General features: G+C 43.2%; 1 protein-coding gene across 1 annotated transcript; it reads left to right on the top strand.

Annotated features, from left to right (window-relative positions):
• Positions 1-1912: 1912 nt before the first annotated feature.
• Positions 1913-20324, top strand: brca2 (BRCA2 DNA repair associated; the record flags this gene model as incomplete). The annotated part of the gene is made up of 24 exons (XM_079581662.1): positions 1913-2012; positions 4267-4596; positions 4660-4705; positions 4940-4989; positions 6047-6081; positions 6149-6284; positions 7371-7513; positions 7625-12518; positions 12588-12686; positions 13511-13580; positions 13664-14091; positions 14221-14408; positions 14486-14673; positions 15434-15604; positions 15722-16058; positions 16131-16286; positions 16478-16625; positions 16694-16806; positions 16916-17117; positions 17269-17435; positions 18512-18674; positions 18722-18978; positions 19717-19848; positions 19921-20324. The coding sequence occupies 24 exons, from the start codon at positions 1913-1915 to the stop codon at positions 20275-20277; spliced, it is 8910 nt and encodes a 2969-aa protein (XP_079437788.1). The 3' UTR covers positions 20278-20324.
• Positions 20325-20751: the final 427 nt, after the last annotated feature.

Here is a 20751-nt window from a genome sequence, read left to right as displayed (position 1 = left end):
TGTCCTTTGCCTCTCTGTAAATGTCTCATATCCATGTGTGTGAGGTGATCTGCTCCGGTGTGCGGCCCCGGCCTTTATCTGTGCAGCCTCCTCCTCCAGGACTGAGGCTTATCAGTGCCACACACAGAGGAGGAAGCAGCATCTTTTCATATTGTAATATTCCACTCCTTTATGTATCCGGAGAAATTAACCTGCATTAAACACCCTCACCTGACTTCCTTTACAAACAATGAAAGAAGAAACCACTAAATGAAGAAAAATTGTTAGTCGTGGTCCTATTTTTCCACAGCATTTACACTCACTAGTTTCCCATAGATACAGACGGCATCTCTGGAATCGCCCATATATGGTCATTTTTAAAAAGGGGGAAAACAATTTTGAAAACATGTATATTTTCTTTAATTACTCAAAAACTACTGTAACAAATGCTAAAATATGAACATAGGTTCTACTAAATAAAGATACAAAGACATGGGGAGGAGCAAAGTGGTTCAACAGCCCATAAATACATGAATAAACGGAGAATGCTAACTTGATGCTACATATTAGCATCGGGCTAATGCTAAAGGTTAGCTCGCGCTAGCTACAACTGCCGTTTTTTCACTTCTACTGAACAATCTGCTGTGAGAAAATATCCCTATGGGCCCGTTTTACACTTGACTTTATTTGTGTGTGATAAATAAGTATATTCTCCCACCAAAAAATGGCTAAAAAAGAGTTGAAACGCCCCCCTATGACGAGATAACATGGTTGGCACGGCAACAGTTTAAAATTGTTTACCTTCTTCTGTGTCACTTCCTGTCAGTGTCCAATAAGGAAGTGAAACTATAAACATCACAAAAATGGTCAAACTAGAGAAACCTGGGAACAATCTTGAGCTAAATCTTAAATATAATTGTGCTAACATTGTTTTACCCAAATCTAAAAGCTTCTCGGAAAAAAAAGCATCCAAATAAAGACAAAAGCAAGGGTGAAAACACGACAAAAACAAAATTGAAAAGTGACAAAAACACAACAAAAAAAGTTATGACAAAAGCAACAAAAAAGCTAATCACATTTGTAGGCTTTAGCTTTTAAATGAGGCATTACACTGTCGAGAAACGTTTAGATTTGGGTAAAGCCGAACTGAAGAAAATGCACTCGGTTAAGGCGGGGTGTAAGAGGTTGAGGAGGACGACACAAATTCCGTTCCATGAAAAAGAAGTATGATTAAGTGCCTTTAACCTCTTAACTCCCGCCTGAACTGAGAGCATTTTCTCCAGTTCAGCTTTACCCAAATCCTGTAGGCCAGTGTAACGCCTCATTTGAAAGCTAAGATCTACAAAACTAAATTGATCTTTTTCCTCACAACATCAGATTTTTTTTCATCACTTTTTTTGTTGGGCACTCATCTCATTTTTGTCAAATTTTCGTGATTTTTTTTGTCACTTTTTCATCCATTTTTTCTCAATTTTTCGTCCAATTTTTGTCCATTTTTTGTCACATTTTTCTCAATTTTTTGTCAAATTTTTCTCAGTTTTTTATCAATTTTTTGTCCATGTTTGTCCATTTTTTGTCACATTTTTGTCATTTTTGTCATTTTTGCGTCATTTTTTCCCACTTTTTTCACAATTTCATCCTTGTTTTCGTCTCAGTTTTGTTGCTATTTTCACACCTTTTTTCCAGAAGCTTTTGGATTGGGGTAAAGCTGGAGAAAATGTGCTCGGTTCCGGTGGGAGTTAAGAGGTTAATGGCTGTATAAGTAGCTCCCCTCCGCCCCCTGGTGGCGCTCCCCCGTCACTGCGCCTGCGCTGCAGCAGCAGACACTCCCGGGCAGCTGGTGGCGGTACCGTTGACTCTTTACCTCCGCATGTGAGAGGCAGAAGCCAAAGCATCAGCGCGGGAAGTGCGAGCTCAGAGAACAGGTTTGTTTATGTCCAGAAAAGAGGATGGAGGAGCTTTATTCCTCTTCATCATCATCATCGGGGTGTCGTCTCCACCTGAAGCTCTGCTCCCGGTGTCACGTGTGAAGCGTAAGTCGGATGTTGTCCTGGTTTCGACCTCGTGCAGGACTGTTTTGGTTCTTGTTTAGAACAGATTCAGTCTTGATCTTCGCCCTAGTTAAAAAGACTCTCTCTGGTTCAGTCCACGGGTTACTTCACTCACAATATATCACCTCGCGCAACCATTTGTCTCGAAACTTTGCTTAAAATGGACTTTGCGTCATGTCATTTTCATAACAGAGCTCAGTTACATTTACCAATACATTTACTTGAAGTACTTGTACTTTATTACATCCAATTGAGAACTAGCCTATGACAGTGAAGTATACTCAGTCTGATTCATATACTTATTACACCAAATAGTGATCTGAACACTGTTTAAGTCTAAGTCTTTTTTTTTCACTTTTTCATCACTTTTTTGTCACATTTTTTTTGTCATTTTTTGGTCACATTTTTGTCACTTTTTCTCAAATTTTCGTCAAATTTTCGTCATTTTTTGTCACTTTATTGTCATTTTTTCGTCACATTTTTGTCATTTTTTTCTCAAATTTTCGTCACATTTTTGTCACTTTTTTGTCATTTTTTTCTCAAATATTTGTCACATTTTTGTCAATTTTTCGTCACTTTTTTGTAACATTTTTGACATTTTTTTCATCACTTTTTTTTACATTTTTGTCACTTTTTATCATTTTTTCTGACACTTTTTCATTACATTTTCATCACATTTTCCTTGCTTTTTTACTCTGTCACCAGATGTCACCAGAGAACCTGCAAACCCTCCTGTCGCGTCCACTTAATGTACAATGTGGTCTGTGTGGGGAGAATTAGTATTATCTATGACCAGGGAACAAATCTGCTGTTAACAGGGGCGGATCTAGAAAAAAAATCATGGGATGGCTTGGATGTTTATAGCAGAGTAGGCAAGTTTTGTTCATATAAGTTGGGGGTTTCTAACTCAGGTAAAATCTAAACCTTTGTGAAAGTGTAGCTGTAAAGTTGTTATAATTCTTTGTCCTGTCAATAAAGCGCTAACAAACAAACGAGCTCAGGGGCGGACTGGCCACATGTCCATTCTGGAAGAGCACAGAAGGGCCTCTGGCTCTCGGGCCACCGGTCCGGCCTCTCACTTTACCTCACCCTTATCCCCGGGCGAAACCGAGCTTTACCCAAATCTAAAAGCTTAAAGGAAAAGCATCCAAAAACAAAAATGTGCTGGAAAAGCAACAAAAAAGTGACAAAAACACAACAAAATGTGACGAAAACGTGACAACAAAGCGATGAAAAAACAATAACATGGGAAAAAAAAAGAAAAAGAAAAACACAACGATAAAGTGACAAAAAAGTGACGAAAACACGGCAAAAAGCCACAAAAAAGTAATGAAAAAGCAGCAAAAACATGACAAAAATGCAGCGACAACGTGACAAAAAGTTACCATCACTTTTCTAGATTTTAGCTTTCAAATGAGGCGTTACAGTGTTGCACTCCAGTCAAGAAGCCTTTTGATTTGGGTAAAGTCGAAGTGGAGAAAATGCTCTCGGTTAAGGCGGGGGGTAAGAGGTTGACATATTTGTGGAAGTGTCGCATTTACACTAATTTGGGCCAGGCTGACCAGAGTCCAGGGCTGTTTTTCAGTCCCAGTCCTGCCCCTGAACAAGCTAGTCCTCGAATCAATGCATTTATAAAGTGCCAGGTTGACGACGACACTAGAATTTTGTCAGTCCCAGACAAGGATGTACTGTGTAATTCTAAGTGACTCCACTAGGGGCGCTGTCGCATCTGTTACTACACATTTATAAGCATGTAATGGTTCGAGCAAGTGGCAGTAAAACAAGACGCCAAGACGTCTTTTCTAATCTTTATCCATCCTGTCTATAAAACATACATGACAAAGGATAAAACCTGGCTGACGTTAATGGGTGGCAAGATCTTTACAAGGGGTGGCAGCTGCCCCGTGGCCCCCTCTAGATCCGCCCCTGCTGATGAAGTAAACAGTGCTTCCTGGACCTTTGACCTTGAGAGTGTAATACAAACTTGATAAAACACTGGTGCTCTTCTTCTTCTCTGAGACCCATGTATGTTCATTTACACGGACTGTCCCGACCAAATAAACCGATAAATAAAAATAAACGTCTTTTTTTGTTTGTTTTAGTCACGATTTTCTTGCTCTATCTCTGTGGACAGGTTCAGTAATTACAGATGTTAACCATAAAGCAGCTCAAACACTGTGACGTGTGTGGACAGACTCATGGGGATCGTCTCCTTGATGGATCTGACTTCTCAAAGGATGTTCGACACTTTCAAAGACCAAATCTGGAGAGGTAAGTAACCATTGTAACTCTCTCCCTCGCCTTCGCCTCGTTTACTTTATAAGGTACGATGTCATTGTAGATCTGGGGCCGCTGGACCCGAGCTGGTTCGAGTCCCTGACGGCAGAGGCGTTGGCGGGACACGGTTCGGACCAGGACGAGCTGTGTGCGAACCAGGAAGCTCTCTTCAAAGCGCCCGTCGAGGGGAAAGGCCCGTGCAGCCAGACGTGTTCAACCCCGAAGCTTTTCAAACACCACCGGAAGTCCTCGCTGCAGCCGGAAGACGAGTCTTTCTCCGCAGAGCCGGGTACGGGATTTAAGTTTGCACTGGACAGTTTTTCCTTTGAATAAATGACTTCTTTTTTTATAGAAATGCCCTGGAGCAAAGCGAGCCCGTGTGTTTTAAGGATGGACCCGTGAGTAATGTTTTCATATCATTCTATAATTTCTGGGTCTGTTCTGTCAGCTCAAAGGGGAAATATTCCATTAAGTTTATCAAATATGAAAGTAGTTGTCCAGAAATGCATTTAATTGTACATTTTGCTGATATTTTTAATACATTCTCAGCCAGTTTTACTCATTTTTGCTGAAAAGTAATATAATGGTCTGTAGGTGGCGCTGTGCAGCTGATCTTTCTTTTTTTCTTTCAGATCACAAACGGTCAACTTGATTTCAGGTCTCCACACCCCTAAGACTAGAGGTAGCCATTTTTTGTTTAACCTCTGAACCGAGTGCATTTTCTCCCCTTCAGCTTTGCCCAAATCGATAAGGTCACTCATTTTTATTTAATTATATTATTTTATCGTCTTTTCTTTGGGTTTTCATCACATTTTTGCCACATTTTCATCGCTTTTTTGGTCACATTTTTGTTGCTCTTTTGTTGGGTTTATTTGTCACTTTTTCCTCATGTTTTTGTTGCGTTTTCATCCTTGTTTTCATATCCTTTTTGTTTAGACCATTTTGAGACCATTTTTCAAGAAGCTTTTAGATTTGGGTAAAGCCGAACTGGAGAAAACGTGCTCGGTTCAGGTGGGGGTAGGGTTGGGTACTGTTAAATGTTTTTCGATACCGGTACTTTAACGATACTAAAGTATTTGTCATATTGAACCATAAAACAGATTTATAATGTTAATTTAATACTTTTCCTTCCATTTAATTTCTTTTGCATTTTTTATCATTTGCTTGAGGTGAAACAACCAAGAAACTTCCTTTAACTACAAAAGGGCAGAAAAAACACTTTACACACTTTTTTCCCCCCATTTTTTCAAAAAAAGTTCATCTTTTTTATTTATTTTTTATTTTTTTCCCCCCCATAAATTGTGCCCCAAATTGTCCCATTATTTTACCCCCCATTTTCTACTATTTAATTTTTTTTCCCAAATGTTATTTATTTTTTTCTCAAATTTTCCTGTTTTTTTTTTGTTTTTTTTGTTTTTTTTTGCCAAATGTTTTCCTCCAATTTTGCCCCCAATTTTTTTTCACAATGATACATTTTTTACCCCTAAATTTACCCCAATTTTTTCCTCTTTTTGATGGACAACAGCATCAAAATTTGAATATAAAGATTCTATATGTCTTTCTAGTACCTGCTTTCAATACTTTTATTTTTTCGATACCAGACTGGTGTCATTTAACGCTACCCAGCCCGAGGTGGAGGTTCAGAGGTTAAAGTTGAGGCACAAGTGATGGTTTTAAACGTGTCCATCTTCTGTGATCCTTTTCCTTTTTTAAACTCTGCATTATTTTCCATTTTGCAGACGCCGACCGACATCGCAGCCCAGATCGCTCTAACGTAAGTCTGTTTCACGGCGACTGCTCAAAGATCACCCACGTCCTACAGTTTAACCTCCACTTTCCAGGCCAGCTTCGCCAAACACATTTCTGAACGACTCGGTGCGACCGCCGGCGACATCTCCTGGACCAGTTCTTTAAACACGCCGCCGCCCGAGCCGCCGACTCTCATTCTAAGTCCGTGTTTCAGCATTTCATTTAGACGTATTGAATATGAGCGGGTTTGTAAAGCCTGTGTTTGTCATTTTCAAGGCAGGAAATGCAGCTCGAGCACAGTGACCCTCTCTGGAGACACTCATGTGGTGAGTCTTATGGAACAACAGACCAACTGATGAGCTCGCAGTTTATGGATCAATAGGAGAATCTTCTTATCTTCTCTGTATTACACATTTACTTTAACCTCTGAGTGCAGTTCAGCTTTGCCCGAATCTAAAAGGTTACAGCTTGTAGGCCAGAGTAAAGCCTCATATGAAAGACCTACACAACACATCTGAACACATCTATTTCCTCACATTGTTCCAGTGTTTTTGTCACATTTTGGTCAATTTTTCATCACTTTTTTGTCACTTTTCTGTTGCTCTTTTTTGGCTTTTTTCTTGCATTTTCATCACTTTATTTGGCCACTTTTTCATTGCTTTTTTGCTACTTTTTTGTCACTTTTTTGTCACTTTTCTCTTGCTCTTCTGTGGCTTTTTTGCTTCATTTTTGTCCCTTTATTGTAACTTTTTCATCGCGTTTTAAACTGATCTATTTCCTCACATTGTTGCTGTGTTTTCGTCAAATTTTGGTCAATTTTTCTTTACTTTTTTGTCACTTCTCTGTTGCTTTTTTGGCTTTTTTGCTGCATTTTCGTCACTGTTTCTGCATTTCTCTGTTGCTCTTCTGTGGCTTTTTTAGTTGCGTTTTCGTCACACATTTTCGTCACTCTTTTGTTGCTATTTTGACACTTTTTCAAGGTTAAGAGGTTAAATATATATTAAATAAACATGCATCACATCATTTTAGAATAAAAGTATCTATTACAATATCATCAGTATTTCAAGTGTTAGTGTTTGAGGTGATGGTGATTAAAAAGGTGGGTCTGAAAAATCAATAACCTCAGAGTCATTAAATAACACTATGGGTTATATCTTTCAGCTGATGCGTGAACTCTTTCCGTCAAATTCAAGTGCGATCGTTCCAGAGTCACCAGACCAGACTGCGCTTCAAGTTCCAGGTACTTTTGATATGTTTTTGTCAATCTTCACTGTCACAACATGCGGTGAACTTGTTCTGCCTTTCATTTTCCAGATTCAGAGTCGGACGGTTCTCTCCAGGCTCCAACGAAGGATAAACCGTCGGTACAAAGCGCGGCTGAGAAAGTATATGTGGACAATGAAGTGAAGCCTTATAATGCGACCTTCTGCACAATGAGCAGCTCTATTTTGAGGAAAGTACGGAATGAAAGGGTTGCCAGAAGGCTGATAAGTCCATCAAATGACCAACAACCACTGCCGACAACCACTACAGTCCTTGGTGAAGACAAGTCCGTTGGGTTCTCTCAGTGGTCGCCTTTGAGTTTGTCTGAAATACCGACAGACTCTGGGGTCACTACAGGAAAGAAAGACTCAGGACTGAAAGAAACAGAGCACGAAAAGGACAATTCATCTCCAGTCGGTGGTCTTGAAGCTGAATCCAAGACAATCCCAGCTTCGGAACAAGACCAGGGACTCAGTGTGGACAACGTCACGGATAAAACCCTACAAGGATCTCAAGTTCCCATCACAGAACCTGCACGTTTTCCCCACAGCTTTTCTCCAGCGGCTTGTCTGTCAGCCTTAAAGCGAGTTAAACAGAGGGCAAAGCGAGGGAGCGTTTACCGACACGACGAGATCATCCAAGACCCTGAATCTGCTGTGAAACAAAGTCATGACAGCGGCTTTTGCTCAGTGGCAGAGACCACACTCATTTCATCCACCAGTAAGTCGCTTCTCAAGCTGGACACAAGCGCTCCAGTCACAGATGTGGAAAAAGAAGTTTGTCAGAGTGGAAAAGGTGTTGAGAATAACATGTCAGATGTAAGTTTCGTATCCCCAGTAAGCCTTAAAACAGCAAAGAACCTTTTCCGCAATATCGAAGAGAATGAAAACATCAGACACTCGAGATCCGGCGCTACAAACGATGACGTCCACCTCACGGTTTCTCAAAGAGCAGATGTGAAAGAACTCTGCGCGCTCCTGGAACAGCAATCAGGCAGCCAGTTTGACTTCACGCAGCCGGCGATCGAGCACGGGGATCAAAACTCTTCAGAAGCAGCTCCAGCAAAGGATGCGAGTACAGGAAAAGATGAGAGAGAAGTTGAGTCTGCTTCAGATGAGGCGCGAAGACTTGGAGAACAGACCGGAAACCGTTTGGAAGGATTTAAGACGGCGAGAGGGATTGGAATTTGCGTGTCGGCCAAAAACATGCAAAAATCCCACAGTTTCTTCAAAGATTGCGACGTCGCCCCTGATGAAGATGAATCTGGATTTAAAAATACACTAGTCAATGATAATGAAGACATTGTGGGAAATTGCTCTTCAAACCACATTGCAGCAACTTTTAAGAAACCCAGTGTTATTGATTGTGTAAAAGCAAATGAAAATACCAAGCTTTCCACACCTCGCCGTGGATTTAAGAGAGCTCATGACACGCACCCGGTATCAGCGAAATCTGTTAAACGACCAAAGCTGTTACCGCCCGACTGCGAAGGTGAGAAAAACATCACACCTCACTATGATAAACCCAATTCAAACTCTCTTGAAACAGTTGAAGAAACTGGCAATAAGAGTGAGACTTTACCTTCTGGTTTCACAACAGCCGGCGGCAAACGGGTCCAGGTATCCAAGAAAGATTTTGAGAAAGTAAAGCACCTCTGGAATGACTTTGACGATGGCTTGATAAAGGGAAATGAGTTGCATCCCACTCTTCTAAATGCAACCTCAACCTTTGAAAGCACAGCAGGAGGTGAGGCATCAGAACATGACTCTGAAGACTCTCGGCGTGAGATTAAACCCAGAGAGGATAATGCATCATTGAAGCTTCCGGATCCCTGTGTGAGGGTTAAAGACTCGACTCCCAGGACCAGTGGATTCCTCTCAGCCAAGGGTAAAGTGCCGGGGATCTCAGCAGAGGCCCTCCTGAAAGCAAAGATGATGTTTGATGACATCGACTCTGCATCAGAAGTTAAAGAGTCTTCGAAAATGTCCAAGGCGGCCACATTAACAGAGAGCGTAGACAATTATGCGGCTCAGACAACAGGAAAGATAAAAGCCCTCTCAAAAGTGTCAGGCTTGCACCTTTCTGAACTCACAACTGAACGTCAATCTGGGCTTCAAAACCCAGATTCTTGTCCCGTTGGTATTGGCTTTACTCTCGCCAGTGGTAAAAAGGTGGCGATCTCAGAAGAAGCACTCGATGTGGCAAAGAGGATGTTAACTGAAGAGATGGAAACAAGACATGGATTACAGAACATGGCTCTGAGCAAAACTCTTCCCACCAATGAACCACAAATCCATAAATCCGTTCAAGCTAAAGCCTCATGTCGTGCTAACACTAGGATTGATAAAAACAGCTCCATGGTAGAAGCCCCGGCTCGTGCACAGACCAGGCACGGCTCGAGTGTAGAAATGAGTTCCACAACAGCAGAGGCAAACGTACATCTGAAAACAAGCAACAAATATGATTCCAACTTGCATCTTGGACATTCAGTGACAAATCTGCATAACGCACCAACAAGTGGGTTCTCTACGGCCAGCGGGAAAAAGCTGACAGTCTCAGAGAAGGCTCTAAACCAAGCAGTTAACTTTCTGACTGAAAAAAATGACCAGGACAGTGATGCAAATGTTCATGTGATGGAGAACAAAGATGGCACAGGTTTAACTCTAGGTCATTCGATCACTAACATGGATAACACGTCTTCAAACATTTCCTGTGCAAAAGCCGGGAGAAGTGGGTTCTCTACAGCCAGTGGCAAGAAAGTAACAGTCTCGGAGGAAGCTCTGAACAAAGCGATGGACTTTCTGACTGAAAAGGTTGACAGTGATGCACATGTTCAAGTGTCAAAGAAAAACAAAGGTCGCTCGAGTTTACCTCCTGGATGTTCAATCATTAAAGCAGATGATGCACCGGCTTCAAACAATTCCTGTGTGAAAACCGGTAGAAGTGGGTTGACGACGGCCAGCGGAAAGAAAGTAACAGTCTCGGAAGAAGCTCTGAACAAAGCAATGAACTTTCTGACTGAAAAAAATGACCAGCACTGTTCTACAAATGTTTATGTGAAGAAGGAGAACAAAGATGGCTCCATCTTACCGCCCGGTCGTCCGATCAGTAATATGGATAATGCGTCTTATTCCTGTCCAAAAGCCGGTGGAAGTGGGTTCACTACGGCCAGCGGAAAAAAAGTGACAGTGTCCGAGGAAGCTCTGAACAAAGCAATGAACTTTCTGACTGAGAAAGTCGACCAAGAAACTCCCTCGAACCCTCTTAGGAAGATGAAAGACTTGAGTTTACCTCTTGGACACTCTGTCACTAATATAGATGATACACCAGCTTTAAACATTTCCTGTGTGAAAGTCGGTGGAAGTGGGTTCACTACGGCCAGCGGGAAGAAGGTAGCAGTGTCTGAGGAAGCTCTGAACAAAGCAATGAACTTTCTGACAGAAAAAAATGACCAGGACAGAGATGCAAATCTGAAAAAGAAAAACACATATGGCTCGAGTTTACCTCCTGGACATTCAATTGTTAATATTGATGATACACAGGCTTCAAACAATTCCTGTATAAAAACCACTGGAAGTGGGTTCAGTACAGCCAGTGGCAAGAAAGTGACAGTCTCTGAAGAAGCTCTGACCAAAGCAATGGACTTTCTGACTGAAAAGGTCGAACAGGACAGTGATTCAAATGTTCTTAAGAAAAAGAAAGACTCTAGTTTACTTCTTGGAGCTTCATTTACTAATGTGGATGGTGCACCAGATTCAACAGATCCAAACAATCCCCATATAAATAACAGAAGTGGGTTCACAACGGCAAGTGGAAAGAAAGTTTCTGTCTCAGAGGAAGCTCTAAACAAAGCAATGAACCTTCTTACTGAGAAGGTTGACCAGGACAGTGATGCACATGTTCAAGTGTCAAAGGAAGACAAAGATGGCTTGAGTTTACCTCCTGGACAGTCAATTACTATTATGAATAAAACCACATCAAACATTTCCTGTGCAACAAACAGTAGAAGTGGGTTCTCTACAGCCAGTGGCAAGAAAGTCACGGTCTCTGAAGAAGCTCTGAATAAAGCAATGAACCTTTTTACTGAAAACGTTGACCAGGACGGTGATGCAAATGCTCATTGGAAGAAGAAAGACTTGAGTTCACGTCTTGGACATTCAGTTACTAATTCGGATAACATGCCTTCAAACTTTTCCTGTGCAAAACCAAGTGGAAGTGGGTTTAAAACGGCAAGTGGAAAGAAAGTAACAGTCTCAGAAGAAGCTCTAAACAAAGCAATGAACTTTCTTACTGAAAACGTTGACCAGGACAGTGATGCACATGTTCAAGTGTCAAAGGAAAACAAAGATGGCTTGAGTTTACCTGCTGGACATTCAATTACTATTCTGAATAAACCCTCCTTAAACATTTCCTGTGCAAAAAACAGTAGAAGTGGTTTCTCTACAGCCAGTGGCAAGAAAGTAACAGTCTCGGAAGAAGCTCTAAACAAAGCAATGAACCTTCTTACTGAAAAGGTTGACCAGGACAGTGATGCACATGTTCAAGTGTCAAAGAAAAACAAAGATGGCTGGAGTTTACCTCTTGGTCACTCAATTTCTAATTTGAATGACACGTCTTCAGGGGTTTCCAGTGCAGGTGGCTTCACTACGGCCAGCGGCAACAAGGTGACAGTCTCAGAAGAAGCTCTGAACAAAGCCATGAACTTTCTCACTGAGAAAATCGATCTGGATAGTGAGGCCAAGACTTGCACTACTGAACTCATGCCAAGGGAAAATAATGCAACAATATTACAACCCAATATTACAATTCAACCCAAATGTGTTAGTAGCAAATGCAACACCTCAAGTAATTTAATCTCGAATGTCCATCCACATGATGAGACGAACGTGATGAAAGTTCCTTCAGTCTCACTAACTATTCAAAGGGAAGCGGTGCAGTTTTCAGAGTATAACCAGCGTACAAGCATTGACAGGAGAAACCGGCAACACTGTTCAATGGTGAACCTTGACGTGCCCGACCTCAGCGGCTGCACCACCACGCAGCAGAAGTTCCTCGCTCAGGAGGCTCTGGACTGCACCAGGGCCTTGTTGGAGGACGAGGTTCGAGCCGCCCAAAGTCTGACATCCAGTTTGGAGCAAATCCAAACACCAACAACAGCAGGATCCCACACAGGGAAGAGGCGCCTGGAGGAGGAGACTGGTATGTATTTGACGACAGAACGTTATTGCAAGTAAAGGCCTCGGTGATGATTATTTGTTGTGTTTAAAGATGTGCCTGGACTCGGAACAAACTCACCCGAAGTCTTCGACGAAGCTCTTGATCGGCGAAAAGAATCCGTCCTTTATCCCGTGAAGAGTTGTGTCAGCGGTAAATACAGACATTGCTTTAGCATGCCCTATATGTTTCTAGGTTTACACAAAAATGAGAGATCCCAGATGAAAGGCAAGCCAATGAGTGTCATGATCTGGTGATATTGCTGCTGTTAAACGAGGAAGAACCTTTGGAAATCATTCTGTAAAGCAGGGGTAGGCAGGTTTTCTTGGCAGAGGGACGATTTTCTTTATTGTAAATAGACCAAGGGCCAAAGCCGCTGATTATTAGCCCAAAATAAAGCACAACACTGGAAAAATGACCATCTTAAATGAGATAAATGATAAAAGTTCAATTTTGAGTTGGTTTGAACTAATCCAAGATACAAATGCTATAGCGCCAATGGAACAAGAATAAAACCCACTTGAAATCAGGCAAATAATTGTTTTTTCATGACACAATAATGACACAAAATGATCTAAAATAAGAGAATAACGACTACTAGAGGTTTTATCTCGTCTAAGACCAGACCAAATCTGCTCAAACCTTAGATTTAATCTCTTAATTCAAGTAGATTTATGTCATTTCTTCCTTAAAAACGATTATTGCTTGTCCAGTGCACTTCTTTCAAATGCCATTGACAGTATTTCTTACCTTTTTTTTCTCCCATTTAACTCTAATAATGTCAAAAATACTCTGATATATGTGATAATGTTTCTCAAAATCATCTTGAGGGCCAGAGGTTCTGTGCTGCTGTAAAGAATTCAATACATTTCTTAGAATGTAAAGGGGCCGGTGTATCGTCCAGGCCCTGGTAAAGATAAAGCTGGATTGGATTATGATAATGATATGGCTCTAACTGTGGGTTGTTTTCTTCATAGGTTTGTCTAAAGACAGAAGGGTTTTCCAGTATCACGTGCCTCTGCATCCAAACGTCACAAAATCACACTGGTTAGTTCATCTCAAATTAATCCTGATCATTTTATAGCTCCCATGTGTTGAGTTTGACCAGCTTTGGATGTTTTCTTGCCCAGGTTTGGAAAAGACATTGCGAATCCACAAAAGCCGACTGCTGCAGTGTCTTCTACGCCCGTCAAGAGCGGACAAGCCGACTTGAAAACGTCTCTGTTTGTTCCTCCGTTCCTAAACACCAGGGCAAAAGCTCCCGAAGCCGACGTCGGTGCACGGAAGGGCAAGGAAAAACCCTGCACGTTTGTTCCACCTTTCAAAAAACTCAAATCTGAAGGAAGCGCCGTCAAAACGCAGCACGAAGACGGAGATTTTGGCAAGGAGTTTCCCAAATCTGGCACATTTACACCGCCCACTAGAAAGAGCCAAAGCCCAGACACTGTCCCAGATCGGATGAATGAAAGATCAGATGCGACTCGTGAGACAGAGGAAGCTCATGATGACACGGAGCAAGAAGAAGAAGCGATGGAGGCAGACGAGACACAACAACAAGGTAAATTCAGTGAGAGCAGCCTTACGAGATGATTTCACTCCAGAAGAACTAGAAAAGAAGTGACCCAGATAGTTGCTCCATTAAAAACATTATGTTCGGTCTTCCCTCCTTAATCCTGTGTGTTTTCAGAACGTCTTTTGAACTTGGAGAACCTGGATCTGGCTCGGGATCTGCAGGACATGAGGATCAGGAAGAAGGGCCGTCAGACCATCAGACCCATCCCAGGAAGTTTGTTTCTCTCCAAATCATCGCAGAAGAGGCGCTCCTTCAGGGCTGTCGTCGATGGACAGACCCCGCGAAAGTACAGCCAGAAGCAGGTACAGGACGTCCAGACATTTAGGGCGTGTGAATGGATCAATGGGCATGATCAGTTTTCGTCTTTATCCTGTCGTAGCTGTACACTCACGGAGTCCACCAGGCCGTGTGCCAGATCACCAGCGAAACGGCCGAGGAGTTCTGCTTCAATCTACTCCAGTTCCACAAACGGGAGTCCTTTTTAGAAGCGGGAGGAGTGCAGCTGGCGGACGGAGGGTGGCTCGTTCCCAGGAGCGACGGGACCGCGGGGAGAGAGGAGTTTTACAGGTAAGGCCAGTGTTAATTTTGACAACATGTTTTATTTTAGTTTTAGTCTTAGTCTTTTGAGTAAAATGTTATTTAATTTTAGTCAAGATTTAGTCAAAAAAAACTTTTCAATTTTAGTCTAGTTTTACTCGACTAAAATTGCATGTCAATTTAGTCGAGTAAAATGAAGACTAATTTAGTCGACTTATATTTATAATACTCATTATAATCATATTTAATCGTGGTCCTCGACTTCATGGAGCTCCTTCCACATGAATAAGAGCTGATCCTTTGGCAGTGAATTTACATGATCTGAGGCTCTTTCAGACGGTCAATAGAAGTTTGGATGATTTTAGTCTCTCCTTTTCATTTTTATTTAGTCTTATTTTAGTCGACTAAAATATCTGGACATTTTAGTCACAGTTTTAGTCTCATGAGAAAGTTTTAATTTAGTTTTAGTCCTATTTTAGTCGGCAAAAATATCACTTTGACTAAAATTAAGACTAAATATTTTAGTCGACGAAATTAACACAGGGTAAGGCAAAACATTTCTGAGGTCTAACTTAGATTTACACATTTTATGCCAACATGTCTTTAAACAAAAATGCATGAGGACTAGTTTAGTATCATTTGAACTTCCTGTGTTGAAATGGTTTGGTAAAACATCGTAATATTCTGAACAGTTATCAAATGTTGCAATTTTCTTCTCTTATCGTTCCACTCAAATGAAAATCTAGCACGAGAGAACACATTTTCCACTCATAGCCTTTCCTTTCTGCAGGGCCTTATGCGACACTCCGGGTGTTGATCCCAAACTGCTCAGCCAGAGCTGGGTGTCCAACCATTACAGGTGGGTGGTGTGGAAGTTGGCCTCCATGGAGCGGTCCTTTCCTGCTCCTATGGCCAGCGTTTGCCTCACGCCGGAGCAGGTGCTTCTGCAGCTCAAATACAGGTATTCCCTTCGCCGAGCTCGACCTATAACAGCCAATAGTTTAAAAAGTGCATCTCTTTTATCCATGATCTCTGACGGTCCAGGAAATGAGCTGTGATTTCTTCATTCTCCCGTCAGATACGATGTGGAAGTGGACCACAGCCGCCGCCCCTGTCTGAGGAAGATCATGGAGAGAGACGACACCTCGGCTAAGACCCTGGTGCTGTGCGTGTGTGGGGTCGTCTCCGCCGGGACGCCCCAGGACGCTCGGGTGAAGCCAGAGCCGCCCGGGGCCGTGGTGTGGCTCACTGACAGCTGGTACGCCATCAAAGCCCAGCTGGACGAGCCGCTGACTGCCCTGCTGCACAGAGGCGCCATCTCGGAGGGAGTGAAGCTGATGACCCACGGGGCTCAGCTGGCGGGCTCTCAGGAGGCCTGCGCCCCTCTGGAGGCACCGGAGAACCTTCTGCTCAAGGTGAACCACTCACACAAGTCTAAGTGTCCCAACCCGATGTGCAAATGGTTATTACAAATAGTTTTTTGTTAGATCTTTGCCAACAGCACCAGGCGTGTGCGCTGGGACGCTAAACTGGGATTCTACAAGGACCCCCGACCCTTTGTGCTCCCTCTGTCCTCCATCTTCAGCGCTGGAGGGGCCGTGTGCTGCGTGGACATGGTCATCCTGAGGGTCTATCCCGTACAGGTCAGTACGCTTTTTTTTCACTACTTTGGCACTTCTTTTCAAGCAGCTTTTACATTTGGGTAAACTTGAGAAAACGTGCCCTCTTCAGGTGGGGTTTAAGAGGTTAAACCTCTGACCTGTTCTACTCTGAAACAAGGCTTCTGTAGACGCTCCTCTGTGAACCTAACATACTGTACGTCCTTGTTTTCCAGTGGATGGAGAGAAAGCCGGACGGAGGGGTGGTGTTCCGGTCAGAGCGAGCCGAAGAGAAGGAAGCCAGGCGCTACAACAGCCTCAAACAAAAAACCATGGAGGCCGTTTATGCCAAGATTAAGGCGGAGTTCGAGAATGAGGAGAAAGGTACAGAATCTGATGAGGAGATATAGGAAATAATATTTAGTAACTCTGACAAATATTTTTTTTTTTAGAAAGACTGAAGTCCCAGGGCAGGAGGCGGACAGTGCGGCGCGAGGATCTGAGCCGGTGTCAGGATGGAGAGGAGCTGTTCGAGGCTGTGGGGGACGAGGCGTCTGAGGTGGAGGTGAGCAGGGCGGTTGCTGTTTGGGATCCTACAATGGAGAGACTTAATACGCCTCAAATGAACCACAAAACGTTCCCTGTGAGTGTTTTCCTCTGTGTGTCGACCACAGGCCTATCTGACTCCGGAGCAGCAGCAGAGCCTTGGTGCCTACAGGCGCGCTCTGCTGGACCAGAGGCAGGCCGTGCTCCAGGAGCGCCTCCGTCGAGCTGTGGAGGAGGCCGAGGCCAGCGAGGGCAGCTGTCCCAAGAGAGACATGGCCACCGTGTTGAGGCTGTGCATCAGCGACTGCCGGGACCAGGCGGGCAGCGCGGGTACGTCATTCAAAGAGTAACATCTGGGACTCTTTAAATGTTGCACCTCATTTTTCTACATGGTTCAACTTAGTGTTAAATTGATGGTGTGCACTGTCTCTAGTCTCTTGCCCGTGTTCACATCCCGACTCTCTGACCCCTTGGTTTTCAGGGTACCAGCTGAGCATTTGGAACCCCTCCTCAGACGTCCAGGCTGCGCTGAAGGAGGGCGGTCGATACGAGGCGTCCAACCTGGCGGCGTCTGAGGGCAGGACACAGACCGGCCGGGCAACTGTTCAGCTCAGCTCCACAAGGAAGACTCACTTCAGAAACCTACAGGTGTCCACATACATGTATATCACTCTCATAACCACAAACATCTCCGCACTCTTGGAATGAGCTACAGAAGGAGTTTCACTTAAAAGAACTTGTATCACTTCATACTTTTAAATCACTAGTCTTTTACATGTAGCTGTTTTATCTGAGTGTATTATCTTGATTTAAACTTTAAATTATGCAATATTTATTTGTGATTATGTGTGTAAAATTGTAACTTGTATGTAAACCTGTTCCCCTGCATCTTGGCCAGGACACTCTTGAAAAAGAGATTTTTAATCTCAAGAGTTTTATCCTGGATAAATAAAGGACAAATAAAAAAATAGCAAAGGCAAAGGCATGAACCGTATTTCTGGAGCATAAGTCACGCCAGCCTTGGCATCTACCCGGGTACGGAGGCCTCTCCTGGCAGTACGTTGTTCAAGCACCCATTTGTGAAATCGTTCTTCTAGCTGTGGCCATCTAGCTTTTAGCTTTTTTTGTTTTCTTCATTGCAGTAAGAGTAACTGTTAGAGAAATAACAATGGTGTTCGAGAGGGTAGATGAAAAACAGGCAGCAGTCTGGATGTCTTATGCAGGAGAAGTTTATTTATCGGTGCAGGACATGGAGACATGAACTCGAGACATTGCGCAAGTCCTACCATTCAAGTCTGTCTATGCTTCCACAGAAAAGGGATAAATCCCCTCTCACAGCGTCAGACTGATACACAAGCAACATTCAGTGGCTGAGAGTCTGAGGTCAGCCAGACCCAGTGTGATAAATAACGATTTAATGTTATCCTCTAACAGTAACCTCCACTTTTCACCAGTCCCTTACAAGCTTCTCTCACACCAAACTTGTTTTTTCTGCTGCTCGAGTACCGTTTTTTAAAATCTTCAACTGTATAGAAGTAGCAGATACTGATACACAAGCGTAGAGCGCCCTCTAGCAGCTGTCAGTGTGAAAATGAAACATGTGAAACTATATATTCTGATTTATAAGTCGCACCTGAGCATATGTCGCCTCCCCAGCCAGCCACACATATGAAAAAAAGGGTGGAAAATGCTGTATCTTATTTTTTACCATATTTGTTGTTCAGGCTTCAGCAGAATGGCTCCAGACTCGTTTCCAGCCCAGAGTGTCAGTCACTTTTGCAGAGCTTCAAAGACCAGGATTTGCGTCGCTGTGTGGGGAGGTGGACCTCACGGGATGCGTCATCAGCGTCATCGATCAGCACGGCAAGAGAACTCACCCCGAGTATTAGTACTGTAGGATTCTCCTTCATTAACTGGGATGTTCTTTCCCCCAGGCCCGTCCCCGGCCTTCTACCTGGCGGACGGCTGCCTGGCCTTGGTGAAGGTGCACAGTCTGGTCAGCTTGGCCCGCTGTGGCTGGGAGGAGCTGCTGGAGCCCCGGAGGCTGGTGTGCCTGAGTAACCTGCAGGTGCGAGCGGGGAGCGCCGGGCCCACTCCGGTGCTGTACGCGGGGGACATGAGCGCGCTGTCCACACACCCGCGAGAGGGTCACCTCAGGCAGGCTCTGGGCCAGCTGCAACAGGCCATCCAGGTATGAAGCCACAACTCTCTACTTAGAAAAACATTTGGTGCTCGCTGTTATAACACAAGCAGCAAGACTTTACAATCCTGGTTTAACAATGGATTTACTCGGCAAGGTTTTTCTTACCCTTTTTTTTCAATAAGCTTTTAGATGTGGGTAAAGCCAAACGCATTTGGTTAAGAGACAGATCTTGAAAAATATTTTGTTTCATTCTACATAATGATTTCTTTTTGTTGTTTTTTGTGGGATTTCTTTCAAAATATTTACTAATTTCATTTTTTTTAATACTTTTTTGCTCTTACTTAAGTAAATATTTTGGCTACTTTACCCACCTCTGGCTGTGAGTACCTGAAAGTGGGACTGGAGGACCTCACCACATGTCAAAATCAATTACTTAGTTGATTACACCTAGTGGGGTTTGTATCGAACTGCAACTCTGACAGGTCACTAGAATGAACACCAGACTTTGCAAACATTTAGGTATGAAATAATAAAGAAGAAAGAGATTGTTCTATTGATCTGAACTCATCACAAATATATTATCTGTCTAAATGTGTAAATTATGTCAGAAGTAAGACACTAATCAAATTTAACTCATCATTTTCAGTAGAAATGTATAAAGCCTTTGGGGAGGTATTTGGACAGAGCTGTTTATTCATGCATTCGTAAGACAAAACAAACCTGTAAGAGGGATTTCTATCATTGTTCTGTTTGTGGTTTTGGTGAAAGCTGTTTGTATCATTGCAGGACCAGGAGGAGTTCTTCGCCAGAGCTGAGGAGAGGCTGTTTGAAGTCTTGAGCTCTGACGGCCTGAGTTTTCCAGCTGTGAATCCCAGAACTCCACAGTCCACAAAGACGGGACACGACCCGAGAACAAGTGTAAGGATCATACAAATGTGCTTTTTATATTAACCTTCTCCTTTAGTGTATTAAAAGTAAATGTTGCCACAGGTTGGGAAAAGGCAGGCGTCCGCTTTTACCCCCACAGTCCAGACCCCGGGCCCCACAAACCCTCTCAACAAGAAAGATCCCAGGAGCGCAAAGAGGAGAAGAGCCTTGGACTACATCTGCCAGTTTCCCCCGCCTCCGCCCCTGTCCCACCTGAGCAGCGTTGCCTCGCCCGGTGTGAAGAAGACCTTTCTCCCCCCGCGGCGCTCCTCCGTGACTCCCCCGTCGGCCCCTGGTTCCTCGGCCACCGGGACATCGGTTCCTGGGGCAGCCCCTGAGGAGGAGGGCTGGGTCCACGACGATGAGCTGGCGATGATTGACACGCAGGAGCTCCGAGCGGCCGACGCACTCTTGGACTGACGTTCTGTAACATCTCGTATAGTTGCACCGACAATATTTTGATTGTTTTTTTTCTCAAGGATGTGTTTGTCTAGAACTAAATATAACAAATTATATATTTTTCATCAATAAAAACAGTTAAATTAATCCTTGCATTTTATTGTATATACCCAGAAACATTACCCAGTCTTTTTTTTTTTCCTCTGTAGGTATCCGTAGTGAACCCTGCTCTGCACTAACCCCCTACGCTCCCCTCACTCCTCCATACGCTGCCCTGAAGGAGCTTTCAAAGGGAAACAGTTAAGGGGGAAAACAATTTTGAAAAAATGTACATTTTCTCTAATTATTCAAAAACTACTGTAACAAATGCTGAATTATGAATATAGTTTTCTACTAAATAAAGATACAAAGACATGGGGAGGAGCAAAGTGGTTCAACAGCCCATACATACATGAATAACGGAGAATGCTAACTTGATGCTACATGTTAGCATCG

Source organism: Gobius niger, assembly GCF_951799975.1.
Source record: "Gobius niger genome assembly, chromosome: 23".
Taxonomy (NCBI): domain Eukaryota; kingdom Metazoa; phylum Chordata; class Actinopteri; order Gobiiformes; family Gobiidae; genus Gobius; species Gobius niger.
Note: the sequence above shows the minus strand (reverse complement) of the source record. Positions and strands in the feature narration are given on the sequence as shown.